General features: G+C 47.9%; 1 protein-coding gene across 1 annotated transcript; it reads left to right on the top strand.

Annotated features, from left to right (window-relative positions):
- Positions 1–12095: 12095 nt before the first annotated feature.
- CENPV (centromere protein V) lies at positions 12096–22792 on the top strand. The gene is made up of 5 exons (XM_080826810.1): positions 12096–12536; positions 14986–15084; positions 16307–16376; positions 20745–20859; positions 22394–22792. Exons 1-5 carry the CDS (start codon positions 12136–12138, stop codon positions 22516–22518), a joined length of 810 nt encoding a protein of 269 aa, XP_080682936.1. The 5' UTR covers positions 12096–12135; the 3' UTR covers positions 22519–22792.
- Positions 22793–25775: the final 2983 nt, after the last annotated feature.

Raw genomic sequence — 25775 nt, 5'->3', positions numbered from 1 at the left:
AAAAGTTGGGATGGTAGTTACCCCTTAGGGGGCCAGGAGGGTGATGTGAGGGAACAGCAGAGAAATTGATAAAGCTTCATTCCTTAGCCTAGTTGGACATCCTTTTTATTACTATAACCCAAACACTACATATACATTATTACATTCATTAGCATGACAGTAAAGAGTTTTAAAAATCACTCTTACTATAGTTGGGGGGGTAGACGGGGAGGAGGGGGAAGCAGAGAGTTCCTGTGACAGGCTTTTGCAACAGCTGGGACTCCCCCTAATGCAATGGGTGGGGGAAGAAGTTTAGGGCAACCAAGGTCATTGCTCCTCCCTTCGGCGTGAGCTCTACCTGCTAGCCGTGTGCTGCTTGCACTCACACCCAGGTTCTTATCAGAAAAACGTGGACGGTAGTAGTGCCTGCCTTGTTGTGAGGATTATCACACAAGACTAGACAAGGTGTGTGTGCAAAGACCCCGGGGGTTCCAAACAGACCAGGCTCTGTCCCTTGAGGCTGACAAAATCCAAAGGCAAAGAAAGAGTCCAGTGGTGGTGATTCGAAAGAAGGATATATTTCAGTGAGGTCAACACCGCAAAGGCAGCAGACTAGCCCCTCGAAGACAGTCTCTGCAAAGTGGTGAAAATACCTCTGGGTTCATATAGGAAAATGGGGGGTGCGGGTAGGAAGTGAAAGTCAAATTCTGGATCACTGTCTTGGGGTCAGTCGTGGCCGGGGTCTTGCTGGCTCAGGACAGTCCTTATTGCTGGAGGGGGTAGTTTTCGGTTCCCACGGCAGGGAGGTGGGATGGGGGGATGATCTGCCCTGGGGGTCTTCCACCCGAGCCAAGAGCCCAGCTGGAAAGGAGCACCCAACCAGCAAGTCTGAGGTCCAAATGGAGGCAGCTGAAACCCTCCGCCGGCACAGTGTCTGGTACGCAGTGTCTGGTACTCAGTAAGCACTCAGGACCCCCGCCGAGGGCTGCTCAGGAAGAGCGGATCTTTTTCTTTTTTTCTTTCTTTTTTTAAGGTTTTATTTATTTATCTGACAGCAAGATATCAAAACACAAGCAGGGGGGAGCGGCAGAGGGAGAGAGAGAAACCAGCTCCCAGCTGAGCAGGGAGCCCATGTGGGGCTCGATCCCAGGACCCTGGGATCATGACCTGAGCTGAAGGCAGAGGCTTAACCCACTGAGCCACCACCCAGGCGCCCCAAGGGGATGTTTTTCGATTTTCGAACTCACTGAGAACCATCAGTCGGCTCGCCAAATGCTTTGCCTGCCAGCCCTGTCTCCCCAGAAGAGACTTCTTTTTCTAGCTGGCACAAAAGCTAGCGGTCCCCCCTGACAATGCTCAGGAAACAGAATTTACCACGGGCACCTGAGCAGGAGGGATCTCGGTACTGAGATAAAAATCACCAGGGAAAGAGGGCTGCCTGGGTGGCTCAGTGGGTTAAAGCCTCTGCCTTCGGCTCAGGTCATGATCCCAGGGTCCTGGGATCGAGCCCCGCATCGGACTCTCTGCTCGGCAGGGAGCCTGCTTCCTCCTCTCTCTGCCTGCTTCTCTGCCTACTTGTGATCTCTGTCTGTCAAATAAATAAATAAAATCTTTAAAAAAAAAAATCACCAGGGAAAGAAATCAGGTCTGTCATAGGAGCTGAGAAATTTGGGTGCTCCTCCTGGGGGTTGAGAGGACAGAATGGGCAGTGCACCCGAATTTCTGGCTTTTCCTGCTTCAGGGGAGCTGGAAAGTCTGCAGGGTACAAAATGATGCCCCCAAGAGCATTCACTCCCTGCGGCAGCTCCTACCTGATCGCTACCACACAGGGTCTCCTGCTCCCTGGTGGCGACAGGGGATTCTGCACACTCCCAGGAGCTAAAGGATCCCTAATTCCCTGGGCTGGGGAGCAGGGCCAGGGACTGGTCACAGACAGATCATACCTGAAAAGCACGTTTGCACACGAGGGCACCATTATTTACTCTCTTCTGCCTCCATAGACTTCTAGCAATTCTGTCCCAAATCATGGGAAATTTCCCTTCAGAAAAAAAGCAAATCAAACACACAATACCATTTTCAGATTCCGTTGATGTATTTATTTTTATTTTTTATATTTATTTATTAGCAGGAGGTAGGAGCAGAGGGAGAGGGAGAAGCAGACTTGCCACTGAGCAGGAAGCCTGACACGGGGCTCGATCCCAGGACCCCGGGATCATGACCTGAGCTGAAGGCAGGCGCTTAACTGACTGAGCCACCCAGGCGCCCCTCCAGATTTTTTTTTTTTTTTAATTCTATACAAATTTGCCCTGGTTATTTGTGTTTTCCCCTTGGAGCTGAGTGTTGTGTGTGTCCCCCTTCCATGAGCACCTAAATGTACCGCATCTCTTTCTCCACATCCTGAGTCACCGGAGACTTCATGGTGTTTGTTTTAGAGGGTCAAAGCTAGAACCCCAAATGCCCATTTAACACAACTTTTAAAGGTTATGGTAAAATGTACAGAACATAAATTTTTATCATTGTCACCATTTTTTAAAAAAGATTTTATTTATTTATTTGACAGAGATCACAAGTAGGCAGAGAGGCAGGCAGAGAGAGAGGGGGAAGCAGGCTCCCCGCTGAGCAGAGAGCCCGATGCAGGGCTCGATCCCAGAACCCTGAGATCATGACTTGAGCCGAAGGCAGAGGCTTTAACCCACTGAGCCACCCAGGCGTCCCCATTGTCACCATTTTTGAGTGTCAGTGTTCAGTGGCATTAGGTACATTGACACTGTTGTGACACCATCACCGTCATCCGCTTCTGGGACGCCTTCCATCTTCCCCGGTCGGAATGCTGTCCTTGGGCACCTGGGCGGCTCAGTTGGTTGAGCAACTGCCTTCGGCTCAGGTCATGCTGCCAGGAGTTCAGGGGTCGAGTCCCGCATCGGGCTTCATGCTCCATGGGGAGTCTGCTTCTCCCTCTGACCTTCCCCCCTCTCATGCTCTCTCTCATTGTCTCTCTCTAAAATAAATAAATAAATAAATACAATCTTTTTTTTTTTTTTAAAGAAAGAAACTCTGTCCTCACTAAACTCCTCATTTCCTAGCAACCACTATTCTGCTTTCTGACTCTGTGAATTGGGCTACTCTAGGCACAAAAATGCCCACTTCTGAGTTTCGCAGATGTGCTTTTGTATTGTGAATCTGCTGTCATATTATATATCCGCCATGGGAAAATTCCGAGTTCTTCACTTTATATTTTTTGCTTGTGTTTTAAAAATCTAGGAAGGATTTTTTTAAAAATTGCAGTAAAATATACATAAGACTTACCATTTTAACTTTTTAAAAAAGATTTTATTTATTTATTTGACAGAGGGAGAGAGATGACAAGTAGGCAGAGCAGCAGGCAGAGAGAGGGAAGCAGGCTCCCTGCTGAGCAGAGAGCCCGATGCGGGGCTCGATCCCAGGACTCTGGGCTCATGACCCAAGCTGAAGGCAGAGGCTTAACCCACTGAGCCACCCAGGCGACCCCCATTTTAACTTTAAAAAAATATATATTTTATTTATTTACTTTTGCAAGAAAGAGAGCATGAGTGAGGCTTGGGGAGGGAGGGACAGAGAGAGAAGCAGCCTCCCTGCTGAGCAGGGAGCCAGATGGGGGCTTGATTCCAGGACTCCTGGATTTGGATTGAACCGAAGGCAGACACTTAACGGACTGAGGCACTCAGGTGTCCGCATTTCAACTCTTTACCTAATTCAGTGGCAGAAGTACGCAACTTTGTCCACTGTCCATTACCAGAAGTTTTCCATCATCTAGAGGGCGACATTCTGTCTCCATTAAATAATAAGTCCCCATCTTCCACCCCAACACCCGCCAGCTCCTGGTAACCTCTATTCTACTTTCTATTCCTATGAATTTGAATCCAGGAAGAAGTTTAAGGTCATTTCTGCTCTGTTCTTACTTTAAGTAAGCTCTACGCCCAACGTGGGACTTGAACTCTTGACCCTGAGATCAAGAGTCACACGTGCTCTACCAACTGAGCCAGCCAGGCTCCCTAGTGTCATTTCTGGTAGGGAAAGTTGCTCATGTTAGATTGGCTATAGGAGTGGATAGGGTTCCCACTGTCCACATGTGACACTTTAGTTCAGGAGATGACCAATATTAAATAAAAGTTATGATTTAGCAAATCTTCTTTTTTTTTCAATTTAGCAAATCTTAACAAAGCCTATACAACCTGATGGATGCTACTGAAGGGTTCAGTTCCCAGAGATGATGAAAATACTTTCCAATTAAGAGCCTAAGATGGGTGCCTGTCTGGCTTAGTGGGTAGACCATGGGACTTGATTTCCAGGACATGAGTTCAAACCCTGCATTGGGCCTTGAACTTACTTTAAAAAAGAAAGAAAGAAAGAGCTTAAGAGAGCATATAAGATCCTGTGACAAGTCTTTGAGCTAATCGATTCTGTAGTTGTACTTCATTTCTAATGTATAAATGTGTACTTTGCTTCTTTTTTTTTCTATATCAGGCTTGATAAGCCTTGATTGTGTTTATCTTACTGACACCCCCCCAGACGGTAATAATAATAATAAAGATACACATGTTCACACATCCTGGCAAAATTCCTGAACTTCGTGGGTGACAGGAGCAGTGTACAAGTTTTCACACGGAAAGAAGAGGCTATTTTTAAATAGGAAAGCAGGGTTGCCTAGGTGGCTCAGTTTGGTGAGCACCAGACTCTTGATTTGAGCTCAGATCATGATCTCAGGGTGGTGATCTCAGGGTCCTGAGATAGAGTCCCAGGTGGGGCTCCAAGCTAGGTGTGGAGCCTGCTTAGGATTCTCTGTCTCCCAGGGTGCCTGGTTGGTTCATTCAGTTGAGTGTCTGCCTGACTTCAGCTCAGGTCATGATCCCAGGGTCCTGGAGCCTGGGATCCCCGCATTGGTCTCCCCACTCAGCTGGGAGTCTGCTTCTCCCTCTCCCTCTGCCCCTCCCCACTCCACTCTCTCTCTGTCTAAAAAAAAAAAAAAGGAAAGCAAATGAAACTAGCATGAGAAGTCTCATTTGCTGCACTGGAAATGGAAAGTAATATCTACAAACAGAAGGGAAACTGCAACTCAGAGCCCAAAGTCCTATTCCTGGACAAAATGTCATTCATCTTTTGGGACTCAAGAAAGACAATCTTAGATACTCAAGGGCTCAATATATTGCCCGTGGATGCTAGCTAAGGAAAATATTCAAAGTTCTCTAGCCAATTGATAATTATATTAGAAAAGAGATCTCAATATTGGGCAGATGATGAGTACAGTACTTGTGAATAATTCATTTTTTTAAGGTTTTTTTTTGGTTGTTGTTAGATTGAGAGAGAGCACAAGCACAAGCAAGGGGAAAGTCAGGCAGAGAAAAAGGAGGCTCCCTGCTGAGCATGGACTCACGGGAGCTGAAGGTTTAAAGCAAATGCAAGGTTTAAAGCTAAGGTTTAAAACGAATGCAAATTGATGGATAGAATAAAGCACAATGATTCCAGGTTAGTAAGTGTAAATAAGCCCAACTCTCCTATTTAGAAAACCAAAGACAACAGATTGAGTGGTTACAAACCCACCTGTTAATGATTTGCATTTAAAAGTGTTAAAAAGGGGGCGCCTGGATGGCTCAGTCAATTACACGGCTGCCTTTGGCTCAGATCATGATCCCAGGTCCCGGGATTGAGCCCTGCATGGGGCTTCCTGCTTGGGGGTGGGGAGAGCCTGCTTCTCTCTCTCCCTCTGCTGCTTCCCCTGCTTGTTCTCCCTCTCTTTGAAAACAAAGTCATGGACAAATATAGATCATAAAAATACAAGTGAGAAGAGGTACCTGGGTGGCTCAGTTGGTTAAGCATCTGACTTTAGCTCACGTCCTGATCTCCGGGTCCTGGGATCGAGCCCTGCCTCAGGCTCTCTGTACTCAGTGGGGAGTCTGCTTGTCCCTCTGTGCTCTTTCTCTCAAACAAATAAATAAAAGCTTTTTAAAAAAATACAAACAAAAAGAAAGCAGGAAAGAGATATTATCATCAGATAAAATTGAAATTAAGACCAGATACATGAGAAAGTTCAAAAAGGCTATATTTAATAAGAACAGATATACTGTACATGTATGTATAACGTAACATAATATATTTTCCATACTTGTAAGTAAAATTAATAATGATCCATAATCTGTAATGACAACCTGAATCATAGATGTTTATGTACCAAACACGGATAAATGAATAAATAATATTCATTTTCACAATTTAACTGAATTTCATTTAATTTGGCAAAAAAGCTAATCATCGAGGAATCGTATAATACAGTTCATAAGCTTGATTTAAAAGCAAGAACACTTTCTAATCTACAAAGAATATACACTCTTTATTTCCATAGAAATCAATTATGTACCTGGCCATAAAGAACATGATGACAAATTTTAGGGGCACCTGGGTGGCTCAGTGGGTTGGGTCTCTGCCTTCGGGCTCAGGTCATGATCTCACGGTCCTGTGATCGAGGCCCACATCGGGCTATCCGCTTGGCGGGGAGCCTGCTTCCCCCTCTCTCTCTGCCTGCCTCTCTGCCTACTTGTGATCTCTCTCTGTCAAATAAATAAATAAAATCTTAAAAAAAAAAGAATATGATGACAAATTTTAAAATCCCAGGAGATTCTGTAACTCAGAAACTTTAATTATAGCCCAATATAAACAGAAATTAACCACAGAATGGTTTTCTAAAATTTTGCTTGGGAATTAAGAAACAATTTCTCAGATCTAAGAGATAATCAAAATTATTAGGAAAAATACGTGAATTTAGCAAAGTCAGTGGATGCAAGGTCAGTATACCAAAACCCAACTGTTTTCTATATATTAGCAACAAACTATTGGAGAATGAAAATTTCAAAGACCATTTGTAATAGTATCAAAATATTTATGAACACATTTAGCAAGAGATGTATTAAATTTACTACAAAACATTGTTGACAGAAATTAATTATCTTTACTCTCATAAATGGAGACATACACTTATGGATTGGAAGACAGTGTTGTTAAGAAGTCAGTTCTTTCCATGTTGGTCTGTAGATTCAATGCAATTTCAATCCTGAATCCTAGCAGGCTTTTTCCTTACTTTTTCTTTTGTAAGATTTTATTTTATTTATCTCTCTCTTTTTTTAAAAGATTTTATTTATTTATTTGACAGAGAGATATCACAAGTAGGCAGAGAGAGAGGTGGGGGGGAAGCAGGCTCCCTGCTGAGGAGAGAGCCCAACGTGGGGCTCGATCCCAAGACCCTGAGATCATGACCTGAGCTGAAGGCAGAGGCTTAACCCACTGAGCCACCCAGGTGCCCCTATTTATCTCTTTTTTAAGAAGATTCTTATTTATTTGAAAGAGTGGGAGGATGGACAGAGGGAGAGGGAGAAGCCGACTCCTTGCTGAGCAGGGAGCCTGATGCAGGGCTCGATCCCAGGATCATGACCTGAGCCCAAGGCAGATGCTTAACCAACTGAGCCACCCAGGTGCCCTTACTTATCCCTTTGACAGGGAGAGAGCACAAGCAAGGGGAGTGGCAGGCAGAGGGAGACGGAGAGGGAGGAGCAGACTCCCTCATGAGCAGCGAGGCCGACAGGGGGCTAGAACCCAGGATGCTGAGATCATGACCTGAGTCAAAGGCAGACGCTTAACTGTCTTAACCTCCACCCAGGTGACCCTTTTCTTTTTTTGATATTAAAATATATAGGGGCACCTGGGTGGCTCAGAGGGTTAAAGCCTCTGCCTTTGGCTCAGGTCATGATCTCCCGGGATTGAGCCCCATGACCCACTCCCTGCTTAGCGGGGAGTCTGCTTCTCTCTCTCCCTCTGCGCTGTCCACCTCATGTTCTCTCTCTCAAATAAATACATAAAATCCTTAAAAAAAAATAAGCAGATATATATCTGGGGGTGCCTGGGTAACTCAGTTGGTTGAGCATCAGACTCTTGGTTTAGGCTCAGGTCGTGGTCTTAGGGTCCTGGGATTGAGCCCTGCGTCAGGCTGCCTGCTCAGCAGGGAGTCGGCTTCTCCCTCTCCCTTTGGCCCTCCTCGTGCTCTCTCTCTCTCTCAAATAAGTAAAAAAATCTTTTTTTTTTTTTTTTTTTAAGATGTGTGCCTGGAACAGTCTGACTCTAGGCATGAAGTTGACTTGATTCAATCAAGGAGTGATTAAAATAACAGGAAAGGTAGTTGGTCTCCCTCCAGATGGGTAGTAGTGAGAGAATAAAAGTTAAAGGAACAAAGTTAGGAATATTTAAAGAATGGAGTGATTTTCATAGGAGTATGGTTGATAGCAGAGTATCAAGCAGATTTTTTTTTCCTAGAAATTAACAGCTGATTCTTTTTTTTAAAGATTTTATTTATTTATTTGAGAGAGAGAGAGAGAGAGAGCGCATGAGACTGGGTGAGTGGCAGAGGGAGAAGCAGACTCCCCACTGAGCAGGGAGCTGGATGCGAGGCTCGATCCCCGATCCCCAGACTCCAGGATCATGACCTGAGCTGAAGGCAGATGCTCAACTGCTTTCAGCTGAGCCACCCAGGCACCCCTCACAGCTGGTTCTGTACTTTATATGGGAATGCACAGGACTGGGACTGTGGTGGGTGCCTGAGCGGCTCAGTTGGTTAAGCGTCTGCCTTGGGCTCAGGTCATGATCCCAGGATTCTAGGATCAAGTTCTGCATCGGGCTCCCTCCTTAGCGGGGAGTCTGTTTCTCCCTTTGTCTCTCCCTGCTGCTCTCCCTGCTTGGGCTCTTGTGCTCTCTCTCTGACAAACAAATAAATAAAATCTTCAAAAAAAAAAAAAAAGCTTAAGGTTTGGAAAAAACAAAAAAGAAAATGCACAGGACTTAGAAAATCTAAGACAATCTCAAAGAAGAACAAATCTGGAGGGCGTACTGGGATTTCAAGACTAAGTGAGCTAAATAAGACAGAGTGGTCAGTGTAGGTAAAGGTAAATAGGTATCTACTGGATATCTATATGAAAATAAGATGAATCTGGCCTCTGCCTCACACTATGTACAAAAATTAATTTGAGATAGATCATACACTTAAGTACAAAAGCTTCTAGAAGAAAAGAGAAATTCTTCACGACCTTTGGGGTAGGAGATTTTTTCTTTTAATGTGACACGAAAAACACTCCATAAAATAAAAACATCTCCACTCATCAAAAGATTTTAAAGGGAAAAGGAAAGCCACAACTGGGAGTGTATGTTCTAAATATATACATATGACAAAGAACTCTTATCCAGACATGATAAATTCCTATATATCAAACAACCCAGGTTATAAAATGGGCTAATTCTTAGAGGAGTGTCTGTCAATAGGCACTTTACAAAAGAAGCTATCCCAATGGTCAAAAAGCACATGATAAGGAGCTTCACGTCTCTACAGGTCAAGGGCACGCAGAGAATACTGCAAGGAGATATCACTAGACACATAGCAGAAAGGCTACACTTAAAAAGACTGACAAGGGGTGCACGGGTGGCTCAGTTGGTTAAGTGTCTGCCTTTGGCTCCGGTCATGATCCTGGAATAGAGTCTCACATCGGGATCCCTGCTTAGTGAGGAGAGCCTGCTTCTCCCTCTGCCTGCCGCTTCTCCCTCTGCCTGCCGCTTCTCCCTCTGCCCGCCGCTTCTCCCTCTGCCTGCCGCTTCTCCCTCTGCCCGCCGCTTCTCCCTCTGCCTGCCGCTTCTCCCTCTGCCCGCCGCTTCTCCCTCTGCCTGCCGCTCCTCCTGCTTCTGCTTGCTCTCCCACAAATAAAAAAATAAATAAGTAACATCTTAAAAAGACTGACGATGCCCAGTCTTGCAAGGGTGTGGAGCAACCGCCACTCACACACCCATTGCTAGCGGAGTATAAAATGGTACAGGCACTGTGCAAAACTGTTTGGCGATCCTTATACAAATATAATCCGTGACCCAGCAGCTCCACTCCCGAGTGTATACTGGAATGAGTTCACAAAAAGACTTTTACACGAAAGTAAACAGCAGCTTTATTCATAGTTGTCCCCAAGTTGGAAACAACCCAAATGTCCATCAACAGGAGAATAAACTGTTTGTATTTATAAATCAAATATTACATAGTGACTAAGAAACAATCAGCACACAGAACAACAGGGATGTCTCAAGAACATTATGCCGAGCGAAAGATGTGAAACGAGCTTTTTTTTTTTTTTAAGGATTTTATTTTTATTTATTCATGAGAGACAGAGGCAGAGGGAGAAGCAGGCTCCCCACCCCCCAGCAGAAAGTTGAGAGAGTCAAGAGAGAGATCCCAAAACCCTGGGATCATGACCTGAGCCAAAGGCAGCCACTTAACTGAGTCACCCAGGCACACCCAAACAAGCTTTTTTAATTTTTATTTTTGTTTTTTAAAAGATTTTATTTATTTATTTGACAGACAGAGATCACAAGTAGGCTGAGAGGCAGGCAGAGAGAGAGGGGGAAGCAGGCTCTCCGCTGAGCAGAGAGCCAGATGCGGCCTTGATCCCAGAACCCTGGGATCATGACCCCAGCGGAAGGCAGAGGCTTTAATCCACTGAGCCACCCAGGCGCCCAACAAGCTGTTTTTAAATGACGTTCAAAAATAGGTAAAATTAACCTATAGGATAGAAGTCAGGATAGTGATCCCCTGTTTTCTCTGGAGCCCTGGAAACGTTCTAGGTTTGAACTGGTGGTGGTTACATAGGCTTTGCTTTCAAAACATGCGTGTTTTGGGTCGTTTGGGGGGCTCCGGTCCTGATCTCTGGGTCTGGGATAGAGCCCTGAGTTGGGCTCTCTGCTCAGCAGGGCGTCTGCTTCTCCTGCTGCCCCTCCCCCCTGATCGTATGCTCTTTCTCATTCGCTCTCAAATTTTTTAAAATGTGCATTTCGGGGCACCTGGGTGGCTCAGTCGTTAAGTGTCTGCCTTCAGCTCAGGTCCTGATCCCAGGACCCCGAGATCAAGCCCCACATCTGGCTCCCCGCTCAGGGGCAACCCTGCTTCTCCCTCTCCCACTCCCCCTGCTGGTTTCTCCTCTCTCACTGTGTCTGTGTCAAATAAATAAATAAAATTTTTTTAAAAACGTGCGTTTTGCTTTATGTAAACTGTCTACACCTTCAATAAAGAAAACGGGAAAAACAAACTACAGATCGTCTGGAAATTTTTAAGAAAAAAAAGCAATTCATATGAAACACTAATGGGCACAGCTTTAGCCATACTCAGAGGAAGATCTATACTCATTAATCCTGTGATTACCAAAAAAAACTAAAAATAAAGAAAGTGTACTTAATCCAATAAACTATTAAACCAATAAGATAAGCAAAAATAGCGTTTAAATAGAGGAAAGTTGGAAGTAAGGAAGTATAAAATGAAACAGTAGAAAAGTAAGTAAAAGAAAATGTTATTTCTTTGAAGGTAAGAATAACATAGAGCAACGAACAGGTTTTGAAAATACCTGGGTTCCATCAGCGGTTCTTGTGATTTTTGTCTCGAAACTTCGGTGCTGCGTTCCCATAGCAATGGAACTTGGTGCGGTTCGTTCATTTATTACATGTTAAAGAATCTGCTGGACATCGAAATCCTCGAGCCACGGTTTTATGATCTGGTAAGAGAGACCAAGAGGTGCAGCAGATTTCAGCTGCTATGTGCGTGGCAGAGAGCAGGTGCCTGGCCATTTACGCACGTTAGTACACTTCAGGGGCACGACGGCTCCCCTAAGGTAGGTACTGCCCTCATCTTGGAGACGAAGTTGACCCAGCCTGGCCGCTCGGGTTGCGGCTGTGAAATCAGGGCTGACCCTGGACTCCGCAGACCAGGAAGGTAGGAAGAAGCGCTCTGGATTCAGAGGCGACGGAGGCGCCTCCGCAGGTGCCCATGGGCTCTGGGTGTCTGGAGCGGAGGCCGGAGGCGCGGTCCCGTTAGGCCTGCGGGATGGAGCGGGCAGGTGCAGGCCCCGAGACGCGCGCGCGCGCGGGGGCGAACTGGGTCTGTAATTTGCAGCCCGGCGGCAGCCAGGTGCAGCGGGCCGGGTGGCGGGCGCGGGTGCAGCGCCCCCTGGGCGGGCCGGTTGGCTGGCGGGCGGGGGCGCGCGCGGGGCGGCTCGGGGGCGCGCGACGGGCGGCGGGGACGCGCGGGCGCTGAGGCCTGCGCGCCCGGCTGCGGGAGCCATGCGGCGGGCGAGGAGCAGCGCGGCCGCCAAGCCACGCGGGCAGAAGCGGCCCGGGGCCTCCGGGGCTTCCGGGGCCCCCGCGGCCGCCCCCTCGGCCCCCAGCGCCAGCCGCGCCCGGCGCTCCACGGGTCAGGCCGGGGGCGACAGCCGGGCGGCGGCGAGGCAGCCGTCGGCGAAGCGGCGGCCGAGACAGTCGTCGCCGCGGGCCCAGGAGGCGGGCCCCGGGCAGCCGCCACCGGAGCTGCCGCCGCTCCCGCCGCCGCCGCCGCCGCCGCCGACCCCCGCCACCCCGGCTGCCACTCTGCCCGACCTGGGCGACCAGCGGGAGCGCTGGGAGACGTTCCAGAAGCGACAGAGGCTCACCTTCGAGGGCGCCGCCAAGCTGCTGCTGGACACCTTGTGAGTGCGGCCGGGCACGGGAGCCGGCGCCACGCGGGCCCCCTCGGTGCGGGAGCGGCTGTCGCGCGGGCCGGGCCGGCTTTTCCTCTGGGCTTCTTTCCCACACCAGGACCGACGCGTGGCCCCGCGTTAGCCCCGGGCGCGTCCCTCATTCGCACGGCCGCGTGCCTTGGCTTGGTGCGGCCGTGCGGCCCTGGACCGGACAGGGCGCTGCGCCCCTGGAGCGTGTGGAGAGCCGCGCCGCGTCCTGGGACACAAAGGGTCTGTCCCGGGGACAGCCATCGTGCTTGGGACGCTGTCTCTCCTCTTGGCGCGCCGAAGCGCGGAGGCCTTTCCCAGTGAGAGGAAGATAAACCCCACGACTTTGCGCCTACCTGACTCGCTTTTTATATTTGCGCACGTGTTTTTTTGGAGAGTGGGTGGGAGGGCGAGGTGGCGAGAGGGGGAGAAAAGCTTGAATAGTTTTGAACCCACCGGGAGGCGAGATCCCGTTATTGTTCCCGGCGCTCCCTCGGAGGGAGCGGGAGTGCGGGGGAGGGGGCATTGATCCCGGGGAGAAGCGCGCGCAAAGAGATGCTCGGTATTCTGAGCAGCGGCGCGGTACCCAGGGGAAGGGGGAGGGGGAGGCCTTGGTTCTCCGCCGAGTGATGCTCCCGGGTGGCTCGCTTTCCTTCGCCCCCAGCTTTGCTCCTGCAGGAGAAGACCCTCCATCCAGGTCCTTAGATGGCCAGGGGAGGATTTCAGAGTGTCTGGGATGTTCGAAATGAGCTATTAACTCTGGCAAGGGCCGCCCTCTTTTCTCCAAATGTGATAGCATCTAGATCCCTGCCCTGTAGAGCAGTTGTGCTACAGAGAAATATTTTAGTGCCCCAATAATCTATCTCTGCGCCCATTATTTTGTGAATTCCAAAGAGCGATCAAAACCACAGGAAAAAAAAACAAAACAAGGATAACCCAACACTTGCATAACAACCTGAGGGTAACTCCTCTTATTGAACAAAAACGTTCCTTTGTCCTTAATCCGGAAGAAGTTCTCTTAGTTAGGATGAGTCTTCTCGGAGATAAAATACTTGGTTTCCTGTGTGCTTCACTTTCTGATTTATCTTGGGTTAGGGGCTGAACATTTCTTTATATTCATCGTTAAATATGTTTGAGCCCCTGTGATGAGCCACCAGTTGCTAAATGTAGGTGGTATAAAGATTCTCAGAAATGTAAAACTCAAATTTGAAGTAAATTTTTACTTTAAAACAAACTTGATAAATGGTCAAGAAAAAGATTTTTACATGATAAAACACATTTTACATGATAAAAGACAAGATTTCTTTTTTTAACCTATCAGATTGGTGTGAGTGCATACATTTACTTAAATAACCAACCAGAGCTCACTCACTCAACTTATATGCAAAAAGAATGTATAACTCTGCACTGTTTTTGTTGTTATTATTGTATAGAAAGAAGTCTGGAGGATTATATAGCTAGTAGTTAACTGTGGATCCCTCTGGGTGTTAAGATTATCAGAGACTTTCCTTTTTAACATCATCAAATATTGTAATGTTCTAATTTTTTTTTTTACAACGAACATTATTTGTGTATGCAGAAAAGATTTTAAATACATCAAGGAAACCGATTCAACTTGGAAGGAAACGGGGGAAAAACATTCAGTCTTAATAATCAAAAAAATGCAAATTAAAACTGCTGCAAGCTATTTTTCTGGTAATCATTGCTTGAGCAGGTGCGGTGAAATGTTCTCTCATTTTGGAGGTCAGTTTGACATTTTTCAAAATTAATAATGTTCCACTAAGGGTCTGGCTTATATGTTTTAAGAGGATTAAAATAATGTGTACTGTGTGTGTATAGTAAAGAGCCCTGTTTATGCAAAATCCTGGAGGGGAATATAGCAAAATTCCAAGAGCCTTTCTCAGAAGGCTTTTGCAAACCACCAGACTCAGGGCCCCTTGTCTTACTTTTTCATAACAGCCTGTGCTGCCTTTATCACAGTCCCTTAAAGATTGCTTGGGTAATTTGTTTGATGACTGCATGAGGTTGGTAAGGCCGGAAGGGAGGTCTGCTGTACCCTGTTTACTGCTCTCTCTCTCCCGTGCCTAGCTCCGAAAAACTCTTGGTAGGTTTTTGACATGCAAACAACAATGTTTAAGTGGTAGGATTAGGTCCTTCCTCCAACTCCCGTTTCCCATATATTTGGAATGTTTTGTTTCTCGCCACTTAACGGAATATGAGAAATAGGGAAAAGAGAGGTCCAGCCAGTCCAGCTTCTAAAGCAGAAATACATGGAAGGGGCCGTCGTGTAGAGAAGACTTTTGTCCTATCTTGCTTCCTTCTTCTAACAAGGAGGGAGAGACGAAGCAGGAGCCGGGCGCCAAAGTCCTGCCCGAATGTTCAGAAATCCTTATCTTTCTGACTTTTTTTTTTTTCCTGGGGTTTCATTTAGTGAGTACCAGGGCCTGGTGAAGCACACAGGAGGTTGCCACTGTGGAGCTGTTCGCTTCGAAGTTTGGGCCTCGGCCGACTTGCACATCTTCGACTGCAAGTGAGTGTTTCTCTCCCCACGTTGCTGGGAAGGACTTCTTAGTTAAAACGGGTCGCCTCAAGCAGCATCTGGGGAGTCAGGGTACCCATGAAACAGCATCAGGGAGCTGATTGTCATTGGCGTCAGGTGACAGGGACATAAGGGTTCATTGTTCTTTTTTTTTTTCTCCTTTTGTATGTGCTAGATGTTTTCAGTAATAAGATTTTTTAAAACATGGGGGGGGGCTAAAAATAACTTGGCCTGCTGTGTGTGTGTGTGTGTGTGTGTGTGTGTGTATGTAAGAGAGCATTTCTACAGCAGAGCCCCCCGGGGACACAGAGTAGGGTCCCCCAGCTCCTGCCACTCAGTGTCACCCCAGACCATACCGTTGGTGGGTTGACGGGGAGTGGTGGTCGCTAGACATAGGTCAGTCTGGATACTGAACGGGAAGCCTTGGGTGGGCACAGTCTTCGTAGGGGGTCCAGAGTTGGGCGCAGGTGAAGGGGAAATGAGCAGAGTGTGTGCATCCCGGGAAGCTTACCGTGTTCCAGGCCCTCTGGCTCTGTTCTCGATGAGGCAGATGGTTCTGCCAGGATCTGTGGAGGGTTGCCTTTGAGCGCCTTCCCAGGCGTTGTGATAGAACAAGGACAGTGACTTCTGAACCAATAGTTAGCATATGACTCATTGTTCGCCAGGATCCAGTCCTGTTAGAGAATTCTGTATGAAATCAGGAATTTTTGTCAAGGCGGCCTGAGAACGGGGTTTAGATTTCATCCCAAAGGTGATAATTTGGAGGGGCCATGTGACTCAGAGCTAGGCTTTCTGTGATTACAGAGGTGGGAAGTGGGAAACGGAAGCTTCCTTGTGCGTTTTGGTGTGGGTATCCCAGAGGTCTCAAACTGTAGCTATGCCTGAGACTTGGTTTTTTGTTTTTTTTGTTTTGTTTCCCCTGAGACTTGTTTTGTGAGCATCATCTAGAATCCAACAGTTCCCTTCACTGTAATAAACTTGGTGGGGGGGGGGTAGTAGGGATGTGGTTGCGATGGGTCTGGTTTTCCCAGGGGTGTGTGGCTTTGACTGCCCAACAGAGGCCTGTCCATCCACCTGGGCTCCCCCTTCCCCAAATGGCGCCAAAAGGGGCTTCCCCTCCGGAGTGGGCCAGGTGTCCGGACATGCTGGGTGGGGCCCCATTGGAACTTGTGATGCTTGTTCACAGCCTTGGAATTCCTCTATCTTTCTGTAGCTGCAGCATTTGCAAGAAGAAACAGAATAGACACTTCATTGTCCCGGCTTCTCGCTTCAAGCTCCTGAAGGTTAGTGCTGAGAGCAGGTGTGAGGAGCCCCCGGCTTCCGGCAGGTGGGGGGGGGGCTGGGGGGGGAGGGGCACGGGCAGGCGGCAGGGAACAGAGCAGGACCTCTTCCTCGATTGTCCTTGTCCTCCCGGGTTTCATGCGTATTTCTGCAAGGTCGTGTTATTTTTCCCCCTTTATATTTTCGATGCATATTTGATAGTACTGTGGAAACATTAAAAGACAATCAAAAAATAATATGATCACTCAAATCCTATCAACCAAAAGTAACCACTGATTTATTTGGGTATATATCCTTGTGCATTATTCTCTACCTGGTAAATGCAGCTAAATAATAATGATGATGACATTGTGTATGTCGTTATCAAAGTAGGATTTTGTCTTTCGTTCTGTTCTATGACCGACTTTTATTATTTCCCAATGACGAATATATGACTTAGACAAAATTTTTTAAATGGTGAATTCAACATTTTTTGAGGTGCAGCTGACATGTATTAGTCTTAGGGGTACTTCAGAATGATTCAATATTTGTATATATTACAAAATGATCAGCACAGTTAAGTCTAGTTAACATTTGACACCAAATGCAATTAATTACAAAATAATTTTTTCCTTCTGATGAGGACTTTTTTTTTTTTTTAGATTTTATTTATTTATTTGACAGAGATCACAAGTAGGCAGAGAGGCAGGCAGAGAGAGAGGAGGAAGCAGGCTCCCTGCTGAGCAGAGAGCCCGATGCGGGGCTCGATCCCAGGACCCTGAGATCGTGACCCGAGCCAAAGGCAGAGGCTTAACCTGCTGAGCCACCCAGGCGCCCCCGTTACATTCTCTTGTCAGATTGTGCCCTTTGTCGTTACGTAGCGTCCTTCGTCTCTCCTTAATGGTATTTGTTTTCAGGTCTGTTTGGTCTGATGTCAGCATTGCTATCCCCGCTTTCCTTTTGCCTCCATTTGCACGGTCAGTGTTTTTCCATCCCTTTACTTTCCATCTGCATCTGTCTTTAGGTCTGAAGGGAGTCTCTCATAGGCAGCATACTGATGGGTCTTGCTGACTTAAAAAATTGTAACTTTATTATTTCAAAGAGTTTTCTTGTGCTTGGTACAGATTTTGAAAGGTGCAAAAGCAAATCTTCCCTCCATTCTCCCTCAGTCCCCAGATCTCTTCCTCCCCCCCAATCATTTCCTAATTTATTTATGCTCTTATTCCTGTACTTGCAGCATTTTTCTTTTTTTAACATATTTTCTTATATGAATGTACCAGAAGCAGTTTGCTATGTTTGAACTTCTAGGTCGGGTGCCATTTTTTCCCCAATTATAGACAACACTTTGGTGACCCTCCCTGCGCATAAATCTCTGATAATTTAGAAGTTATTTCTTTCGGATCAATTTTTTTAGAAATAAAATTGCTGGTCAAAGAATACAAGCTTTTGGGGCACCTGGGTGGCTCAGTCGGTGAAGCGTCTTCCCTTGGCTTGAATTGTGATCCTGGGGTCCTGGGATCCAGCCACGCATCCTGCTCCCTACTCAGCGGGGAGCCTGCTTCTCCCTCTGCTGCTCGCCCTGCTTGTGCTCTCGCTGTCTCTGACAAATGAATAAAATCAAAAAAAGAAAAAGAAAACGCTATTGGTACACTGTCGCTAATATGGGGTGGGCTGGGACTTTCACTCTATCCTGGGTTCCCCTTGCCCCCACGGTGGCGGGACACCCTTCGCTATGCCCTTGCTGTAATGGTGTGTTTCCATATCTGTCTCCTCTGTGAAATCACTGGGGTCTCCGAGTGCCATCTTCTGTCGCGTCTGACCAGCCCCTGGCCTCGCAGGCTTGGCGTTGAATAGGTCAGCCCCTAAGTGAGTGAAGGAATGCGTAAGTCCTAGTCTCTCCTAGTGACTGAGATTTAATCCTGGACACTTGGGGCCACCTCGTCTCCTTTTCTTTGTCTGCCCGTTGATCCTTTGTGTGGGTGCCTGGCGGACGAGGGGGACCCTTGGGCCGCACACTGCTCCCCATATTCCCCATAAACCCAGAGAATGCCGGTGTGTTCTGCTCAGGAGCGTGCCAGAGGCTGTGCCCCCGTTCAGCTTTGCCCCGAGCGCCCATGACAGATGGTTCCTGAAGGTGCCACCAAGTACAGCCTTAAAGCTCTTTGGTCTCGGAATTGGTACTTTTTTCTCATTTTTCCCTCCTTGGGCCTGTCATCAGTGCATTCTCCTGGTGCCCTACAGCACCGTCCGTGGCCCCAGCCTGTTGAAGGGGTGTTTTTATGTGTTTTTGTTTTTTTAACTTTTTTAAAAAAATTTTGTTTATATATTAGAGGGAAAGCAGAGTGAAAAACAGAGCATGGGGGTAAGGGCAGGGGGGAGAGGGAGAAGCAGGCTCCCTCTGATGCCCCACTGAGCAGGGATCCCAATGCTGGACTCAATCCCACAACCCAGGGATATGACCTGAGCAGGAGGCTTAACTTGACTGAGCCACCCAGGAGCCCCGAAACAGCTTTTTATTATTCTTTTATTCTCGAAGCCCCTGGAGGGTTTCGAGCAGGGTGGTGACAAGGCCCGCTTCACCATTTTATTTATTTATTTTTTAAGATTTTATTTATTTATTTGACAGAGAGAGATCACAAGTAGGCAGAGAGGCAGGCAGAGAGAGAGGAGGAAGCAGACTCCCCGCTGAGCAGAGAGCCCGATGTGGGACTCAATCCCCCGGGGATCATGACCTGAGCCGAAGGCAGAGGCTTTAACCCACTGAGCCACCCAGGGGCCCCTGCTTTAGCGTTTTAAAAGCTGGCTTGGCTGCAGTGTGGGGAGGTAGCCACGGAGACAGGTAGGCGGCTAGGAGGTTGCTGGGGTGGCCAGGGGAGAGGCGATGGGAACATGGGCTCGGGTGGTGGACACGGTGGAGATGGAAAGAAAATAGATACTTGAGATTTATTTCAGAGAAGTGGCTCTAGACCTTCAGTGAGTGCATGATCACATGGACCGCGTGTTAGGGGCCCCGCTTGGATTCTCTAGGTCTGGGAGGGGGACTTTGAGAAAAAGAAAATATTTTATTTATTTATTTTTAGAGAGAGCAAGTTGGGCGGGGGAGGAGAGCGAGAGAGAATGTCAAGCAGACTCGGCACTGAGCGTGGAGCCCGACATGGGGCTTGATCTCACGACCCTGAGTCATGACCTGAGCTGAAACCAAGAGTTGGGCGCTCAACGGACTCAGCCACCAGGCGCCCCGAACTGTGTCAATCTTTTTAAAAGTTTCCGAGTGTCCCAGTTTCGTGAGTGCCCATCATTGTGTTGACCAGTCTTCCATTGACGGCTGTTTCCAGTTTTTCCAATCTTTAGCCTTGTTCTAAACAGTGCTGGAATGTCTATATACATGTCACTGGACACATATGAGGTTTGATCGTAGGATTAACTCCTAGAAGTGGAATTGCCCTGTTAAAGGATGTGCACATTTTCAGATGTTTGTAGATGTTGCCAAATTCTACCAGTTTATGTTCCTACAGTATTGGAGAGTGTACTGTTTGTCCAACTGTTTTTTATTTGTGTCCCCCTGACAGTGGAAAAAAAACCCACCTCATTGCCGTTTCTGAGTGTGCCTATCATTTCATAGGTGAAAGAGTGATTTCTTTCCCTTCTCTGTCATTTTGCCCAGTTTCCCATTTATCTTCTCCATTAAGGAAATGAGCCTTGTGACCGTGATGTCTGGCAAATATTCTTTTTTTTTTTTTTTTTAAGATTTTATTTATTCGTTTGACAGAGAGAGCGGGAGAGGGAACAGAAGCAGGGGAGGTGGGAGAGGGAGAAGCAGGCTTCCCGCTGAGCAGGGAGCCTGATGCAGGGCCCGATCCCAGGACCCTGGGATCATGACCTGAGCCACCCAGGCGCCCCTCTGGCAAATATTCTTTTCTGTGTTTGTCCTTTGTACGTGAATTCAAGTATCGTCAATAGTTGTCTTCAGATCCTGGGCAGAGCTGTTCGGGGACATGAAGAGCCCATCGCTAGGGTCGCCTGTCTCCCCTTTGAGGCCTAGGAGGCAGGCATTTTCAGTTTTCACTCCCTGGCGTGCACAGGTCGCACTGCCTGGCCGCGGAGCTGGGACAGCTGGAGGCTGAGTCGTCCTGTGTGCACTTGACTAAGAGAAACCACGGGCCTCTGTGCTCCGGCCTGAGGTGGCTCTGGGCAGCGTGGGCGGGTCCCTGTCCTTGCGATGCCTCTGTCTCTGTGGGAGACTGGACGTGTCCTCATAACCCGGAGAGCCCTACAGAAGGGCGTCCCCTCCCCGTGGAGCCTTTTAAAAGATTGGATTTTTTTATGACCAAAAAAAAAGAAAAAGAATCTTTTTGCAAAAGGGAACATCTCTTTCGCCCGTTCCCCCGCAGGGAGCCGAGAGCATAACCACTTACACGTTCAACACGCACAAAGCTCAGCACACCTTCTGTAAGAGGTGCGGCGTCCAGAGTTTCTACACTCCGCGCTCCAACCCCGGAGGCTTTGGTGAGTGAAGGAAGCCGGCTGCCCGTGCCGTGGGGGACACGGGGACACCTGCGGCTGCCCTGGGTTCATTTGCCAGTTGCTAGGTTGGGCTCTGGCCTATCCCGCTTGCCTCTTGCTTGGCCGGGCCCGTGGACTGGGGGTCTCAGAAGCTCAGGGCTGTTCAGCAACGCTCTTTTCCAGGGATGGGTTAGAAGATTGTCTCTGGTCACCCATCCAGACCCTGCCTTCATTTGCTGGTCACTGGGGGTGACACGGAGGGGTAGACGGAGGAGAGGGGAGGGGCCCGGTTGGGGGGGAGGGGCGGGGTGGTAGGGGAGGGGATTTTCACCCTGAGGATGGTTCAGAGAGTGAGGAGTACTGATAATGGTGTTAAAAAAGATTTCATTTAAAAAAAAATTTTTTTTTCAGTTTGTTTAAAATGTAAACAGTGAGAATCCCTAAGCCCCTCCTCCTCAGGTCCGACTTGGATCTGAGTCCGGTAAACAACCCTCAGATGGTTGTTCAGAATGACACCAGTTGCGGTGTGGAAAGTGACAGTCAAGAAATCTTGCTTCCTTTTTCTTTTTTCTTTTTTTTTAAGATTTTATTTATTTATTGTCAGAGAGCACAGGTGAGCACAAGCATGGGTAGCGGCAGGCAGAGGGAGAAGCAGACTCCCCGCTGAATAGGGAGCCTGATGCCAGACTCGATCCCAGGACCCCGGGATCATGACCTGAGCTGAAGGCAGATGTGTAACCCACTGAGCCACCCAGGCGTCCCTAAAAATAAATTTTTTTAAAGCAATCTCTACAACCAACATGGGACTTGAACTCACGACCCTGAGATCAAGAGTTGCGTGCTCTGTGGACTGAGCCAGCCAAGTGCCCCCTCCCACCCCACTTCTTTTTTTTTTTTTTTTTTTTATTAAAGATTTTATTTATTTATTTGACAGACAGAGATCACAAGTAGGCAGAGAGGCAGGCAGAGAGAGAGGGAAGCAGGCTCCCTGCTGAGCAGAGAGCCCAATGCGGGGCTCGATCCCAGGACCCTGGGACCTTGACCTGAGCCGAAAGCAGAGGCTTTAACCCACTGAGCCACCCAGGCACCCCAGCCACCCCACTTCTTTAGCAGCTCCTCTGGGTTCCTCATCCGCCACGTGGAGAGGCCTTCCTGCCTGCCTTAAGACTCAAGAAAGGCTTTTGCAAAGTAGAAAATCCTCTCAAGCCGGGCAGGTGTGTAATACTTAGAAAGTTTTACCGAAACCCTGGACGGGACCCGTGAATTCTTCACACTGCCAGTCTGAGGTTGTTCTAGGCTTGGATTTTGGTCCTGTGTGCTCTCAGCGTGGTACCGAGTGCTCTCCAGCCCTGGCATCCCCGGCTGAGGGAGTCTGACCCCCACGAGCCAGGAACGAAAGGGAGCCGGGAGGCTGCCGTCGCGGGGTCCTAAGCTTTAACAGTGATCGCCACTGGTGCTCGCAGGTGTGGGTTTGTCTGCGAGCCAGCCCAGTACCCGCTCTCGTTCACACCCGGGATCTTTGTGTCCGCTCCCCCAGGAATCGCTCCCCATTGCCTGGATGAGGGCACCGTGCGGAGTGTGGTCATCGAGGAGTTCAACGGGACCGATTGGGAAAAGGCCATGAAGGAGCATAAGACCATCAAGAACATGTCTAAGGAGTGAGCTCTGCTTCTCCCTTCCCGAACAGGAGGAACCGTGGGAGCCAGCGGCCGTGCTGGCCCCGCCGCGCGCCGGTGGTGCCCGTGAGTGTGGCTGACCCAGGTCGCGGATCCCGACGGGCCGCGGCCACCCTGATCTCCACAGTTTGCTCAGCCACCAGCTTCTTTAGGCAGCTCTTCGTCCTTCCAGCCCAGATTTTGATGTAGGCTAGTCATCCTTTCTCTTCTCAACTTTTGTGTGATCTTTTAGAAAAATAAATATTTTTAACATGAAAGCAGTCACTGTGGTTTGTCATTTTCTCTGCTGCTTTGATTTTCATTCTGAGGCCAGGCATTTTGTCTTGGATGTTTATCGACCGCTGTTAAAGTGTGTGCGACCAGGGGCGCCTGGGTGGCTCTCAGTGGGTTAAAGCCTCTGCCTTTGGCTCAGGTCATGATCCCAGGGTGCTGGGATCGAGCCCCGCATCGGGCTCTCTGCTCAGCGGGGAGCTTGCTTCCTCCTCTCTCTGTTTGTCTCTCTGCCTACTTGTGATCTCTCTCTGTCAAATAAATAAATTAAAAAAAAAATCCTTAAAAAAAATGTGTGTGACCAAACTGGCGGGGAGAGATGAGAAGACGAATAGTTACGAAACACCTGTAAGATTGTGCATGGTCGAAAGCCACGAGAGTTGTAAAGATGAGAGCTCTAGGAGTTAAGAGCAGAGAGAGGGCTGGGTAAAGAAGAGCTGGGGGACTACCACTGGAGTGTTTTGTTTTTTTTTCTTTACGATTTTATTTATTTATTTGACAGAGAGAGATACAGCGAGAGAGGGAACACAAGCAGAGGGAGTGGGAGAGGGGGAAGCAGGCTCCCCACTGAGCAGGGAGCCTGATGCAGGGCTCTATCCCAGGACCCTGAGATCATGACCTGAGCCAAAGGCAGATACTTAATGACCGAGCCACCCAGGCGCCTTTTCTTTTTTCCTTTTTTTTTAAGGTAAATTGGCTTCTGATTTTTCTTTTTTAATTGGGGTCAAATACCCATAACATGAAATTGACCATCTTAACCGTCTTTTTTTTTTTTTTTTTTTTTTAAGATTTTTACTTATTTATTTGACAGAGTGAGTGAACACAAGCTGGGGGAGGGCGGAAGGGAGAAGAAGACTCCCTGCTGAGCAGAGAGCCCAATGTGGGTCTCGATCCTGGGACCTGAGCTGAAGGCAGACGCCCAATGGACCGAGCTGCCCAGGCACCCCCCACCGTAACCACCTGTAACTGTCCAGTTGAACGGTGTTGACTACATTCACACTTGTGCAGACAACTTCCAGAACTCTCCGTCTTCCAGAACTAAATCTCTACACCCATTAAACAACAACCTGGAGTCTATTTTCGAATGAGGCAAGATTGGGGAAAGTCGAATGGAAAAATAACTGTGTGAACAGAGGTCAGGGCCCAGAGTAAAGCCAGACTGGACAGGAGCCTTCCGATGGGAGGAAGCAGTAGAAGAGATCAGAAAAATATGCTGGAAGCCAGACTGTGGACAGTCTTGGATATTAAGCTCAGGAATTTGTCCTTTATTTTATAGGTTTTGGGGAGGCCCCAAATGGCTTTGAACAGGACGAGGAACACCTGGCCCGTTATGGAGTCTTTTGAATGGTTCCCCTGTGCCGCCCCCCCTAAACCCTGCTCCCCATTGGTGCTTATTATAATTAAGTCAACTTTCCCAGAGCATTCCTTTCGCTCCCAAACACTGAGTGTGTACATAATGGCACGTGCTTAATAAACACTTGCTCTTTGTTTAGGGAGACTGATGAATCATGCATCAACTTTGCAAAGTAGACTAGCCAAGGAGACGGAACAGGGAGAGGAAAGAACAGAGGGACTGGGTTCTGTGTGGTCACCACGGCTTCCAAGTCAGCTGGTGGCACTTTAAGGCTGTAAAGAGCTGGTTGGAAATTATACAGGGAAAACACGAGTACCTGATCTACATTTCCTATTGCAAGATTGCATGAAAACACATACTTTTTGGGCACCTGGGTGGCTCAGTGGGTTAAGCCTCTGCCTTCGGCTCAGGTCATGATCCCAGGGTCTTGGGATCGAGCCCCAAATCGGGCTCTCTGCTCAGCGGAGCCTGCTTCCCCCACCTCTCTCTCTGCGTACTTGCAATCTCTGTCAAATAAATAAATTAAAAAAAAAAAAAAAAGAAAGAAAACACATACTTTTGCGGACCTTTCAGAAACCTTAGTGACGTCATCCTGGACCTTTTCTGCAGACTGCCTTTTTTTTTTTTTTTTAAGATTTTATTTGACAGACAGAGATCACAAGTAGACAGAGAGGCAGGCAGAGAAAGAGGAGGAAGCAGGCACCCCGTTGAGCAGAGAGCCCGATGCGGGGCTCGATCCCAGGATCCTGGGATCACGACCGGAGCCGAAGGCAGAGGCTTTAACCCACTTGAGCCACCCAGGCGCCCCTTATTCCTTTTTTTAAAAAGACTACTTATTTATCTTTGGGAGAGAGAAGAGAGCATGAGCGGGGGAAGGGGCATGAGGAGAAGCAGGCTCCCCGCTGAGCAGGGAGCCCCATGCAGGACTCAATCCCAAGACTCCGGGATCGTGACCTGAGCCAAAGGCAGACACTTGAACAACTGGGCCACCCAGGCGCCCCTAGTTTCTATTTCTTGAGAATAAATGCATGCATGTGGAATTGCAGAGTCAAGGGATACATACATCTTGAATTCTTTTTGATATACTGATTTCCAGAAGGTTCTACCATCTTGTGTTTCCTCCAGCAGCATACATGTGTCCATACCCTCAGCCACAGAACACTGGGCATTATTATTTATAGAAATCTTTACACATTAGAAAAATGAAAAATGGCATTTTCTTTTGTGTTTCTTTTGTTAGTAGTGTGATTTACTTTTCCCCATTTATGGTGTGTGTGCATGTGAGAGAGAGAAATACCTATTCATGTCCTCTGCAGTCTTCAATTTCCTTACTAGAAACCTCTCCCACCCTAGTCCAATCGCCACCTTCAGTGAAAAATGGATTTTCTGTCTTTCTTTTTTAATTTTTATTTTTAAGTAATTCTACACCCTGCATGGGGCCCAAACCCACAGCCCCGATATTCAGAGTCCCGTGCTCTACCGACTGAGACAGCCAGGAGCCCCTGAAAAATGGATTTTCATTTTTGCTTTCCTTTGCTAGCTCTGGCTACTACTTAGGCTGAAGAGTTTTTCATGTTTATTGTTGAGCATTTGGATTTGAGTGTTATAACATTTTAAAA

The sequence above is a fragment of the Martes martes genome, assembly GCF_963455335.1.
Source record: "Martes martes genome assembly, chromosome: 16".
Taxonomy (NCBI): domain Eukaryota; kingdom Metazoa; phylum Chordata; class Mammalia; order Carnivora; family Mustelidae; genus Martes; species Martes martes.
This window is presented reverse-complemented; position numbering and strand designations above follow the sequence as displayed.

What these genes read in the sequence shown, in the direction of transcription:
- CENPV (XM_080826810.1), top strand. Translation starts at nt 12,136, where the DNA reads ATGCGGCGGGCGAGGAGCAGCGCGGCCGCCAAGCCACGCGGGCAGAAG. An exon ending in AAGCTGCTGCTGGACACCTT is followed by an intron (nt 12,537 to 14,985) that starts GTGAGTGCGGCC and finishes GGTTTCATTTAG; the next exon opens with TGAGTACCAGGGCCTGGTGA. An exon ending in CTCCAACCCCGGAGGCTTTG is followed by an intron (nt 20,860 to 22,393) that starts GTGAGTGAAGGA and finishes CCGCTCCCCCAG; the next exon opens with GAATCGCTCCCCATTGCCTG.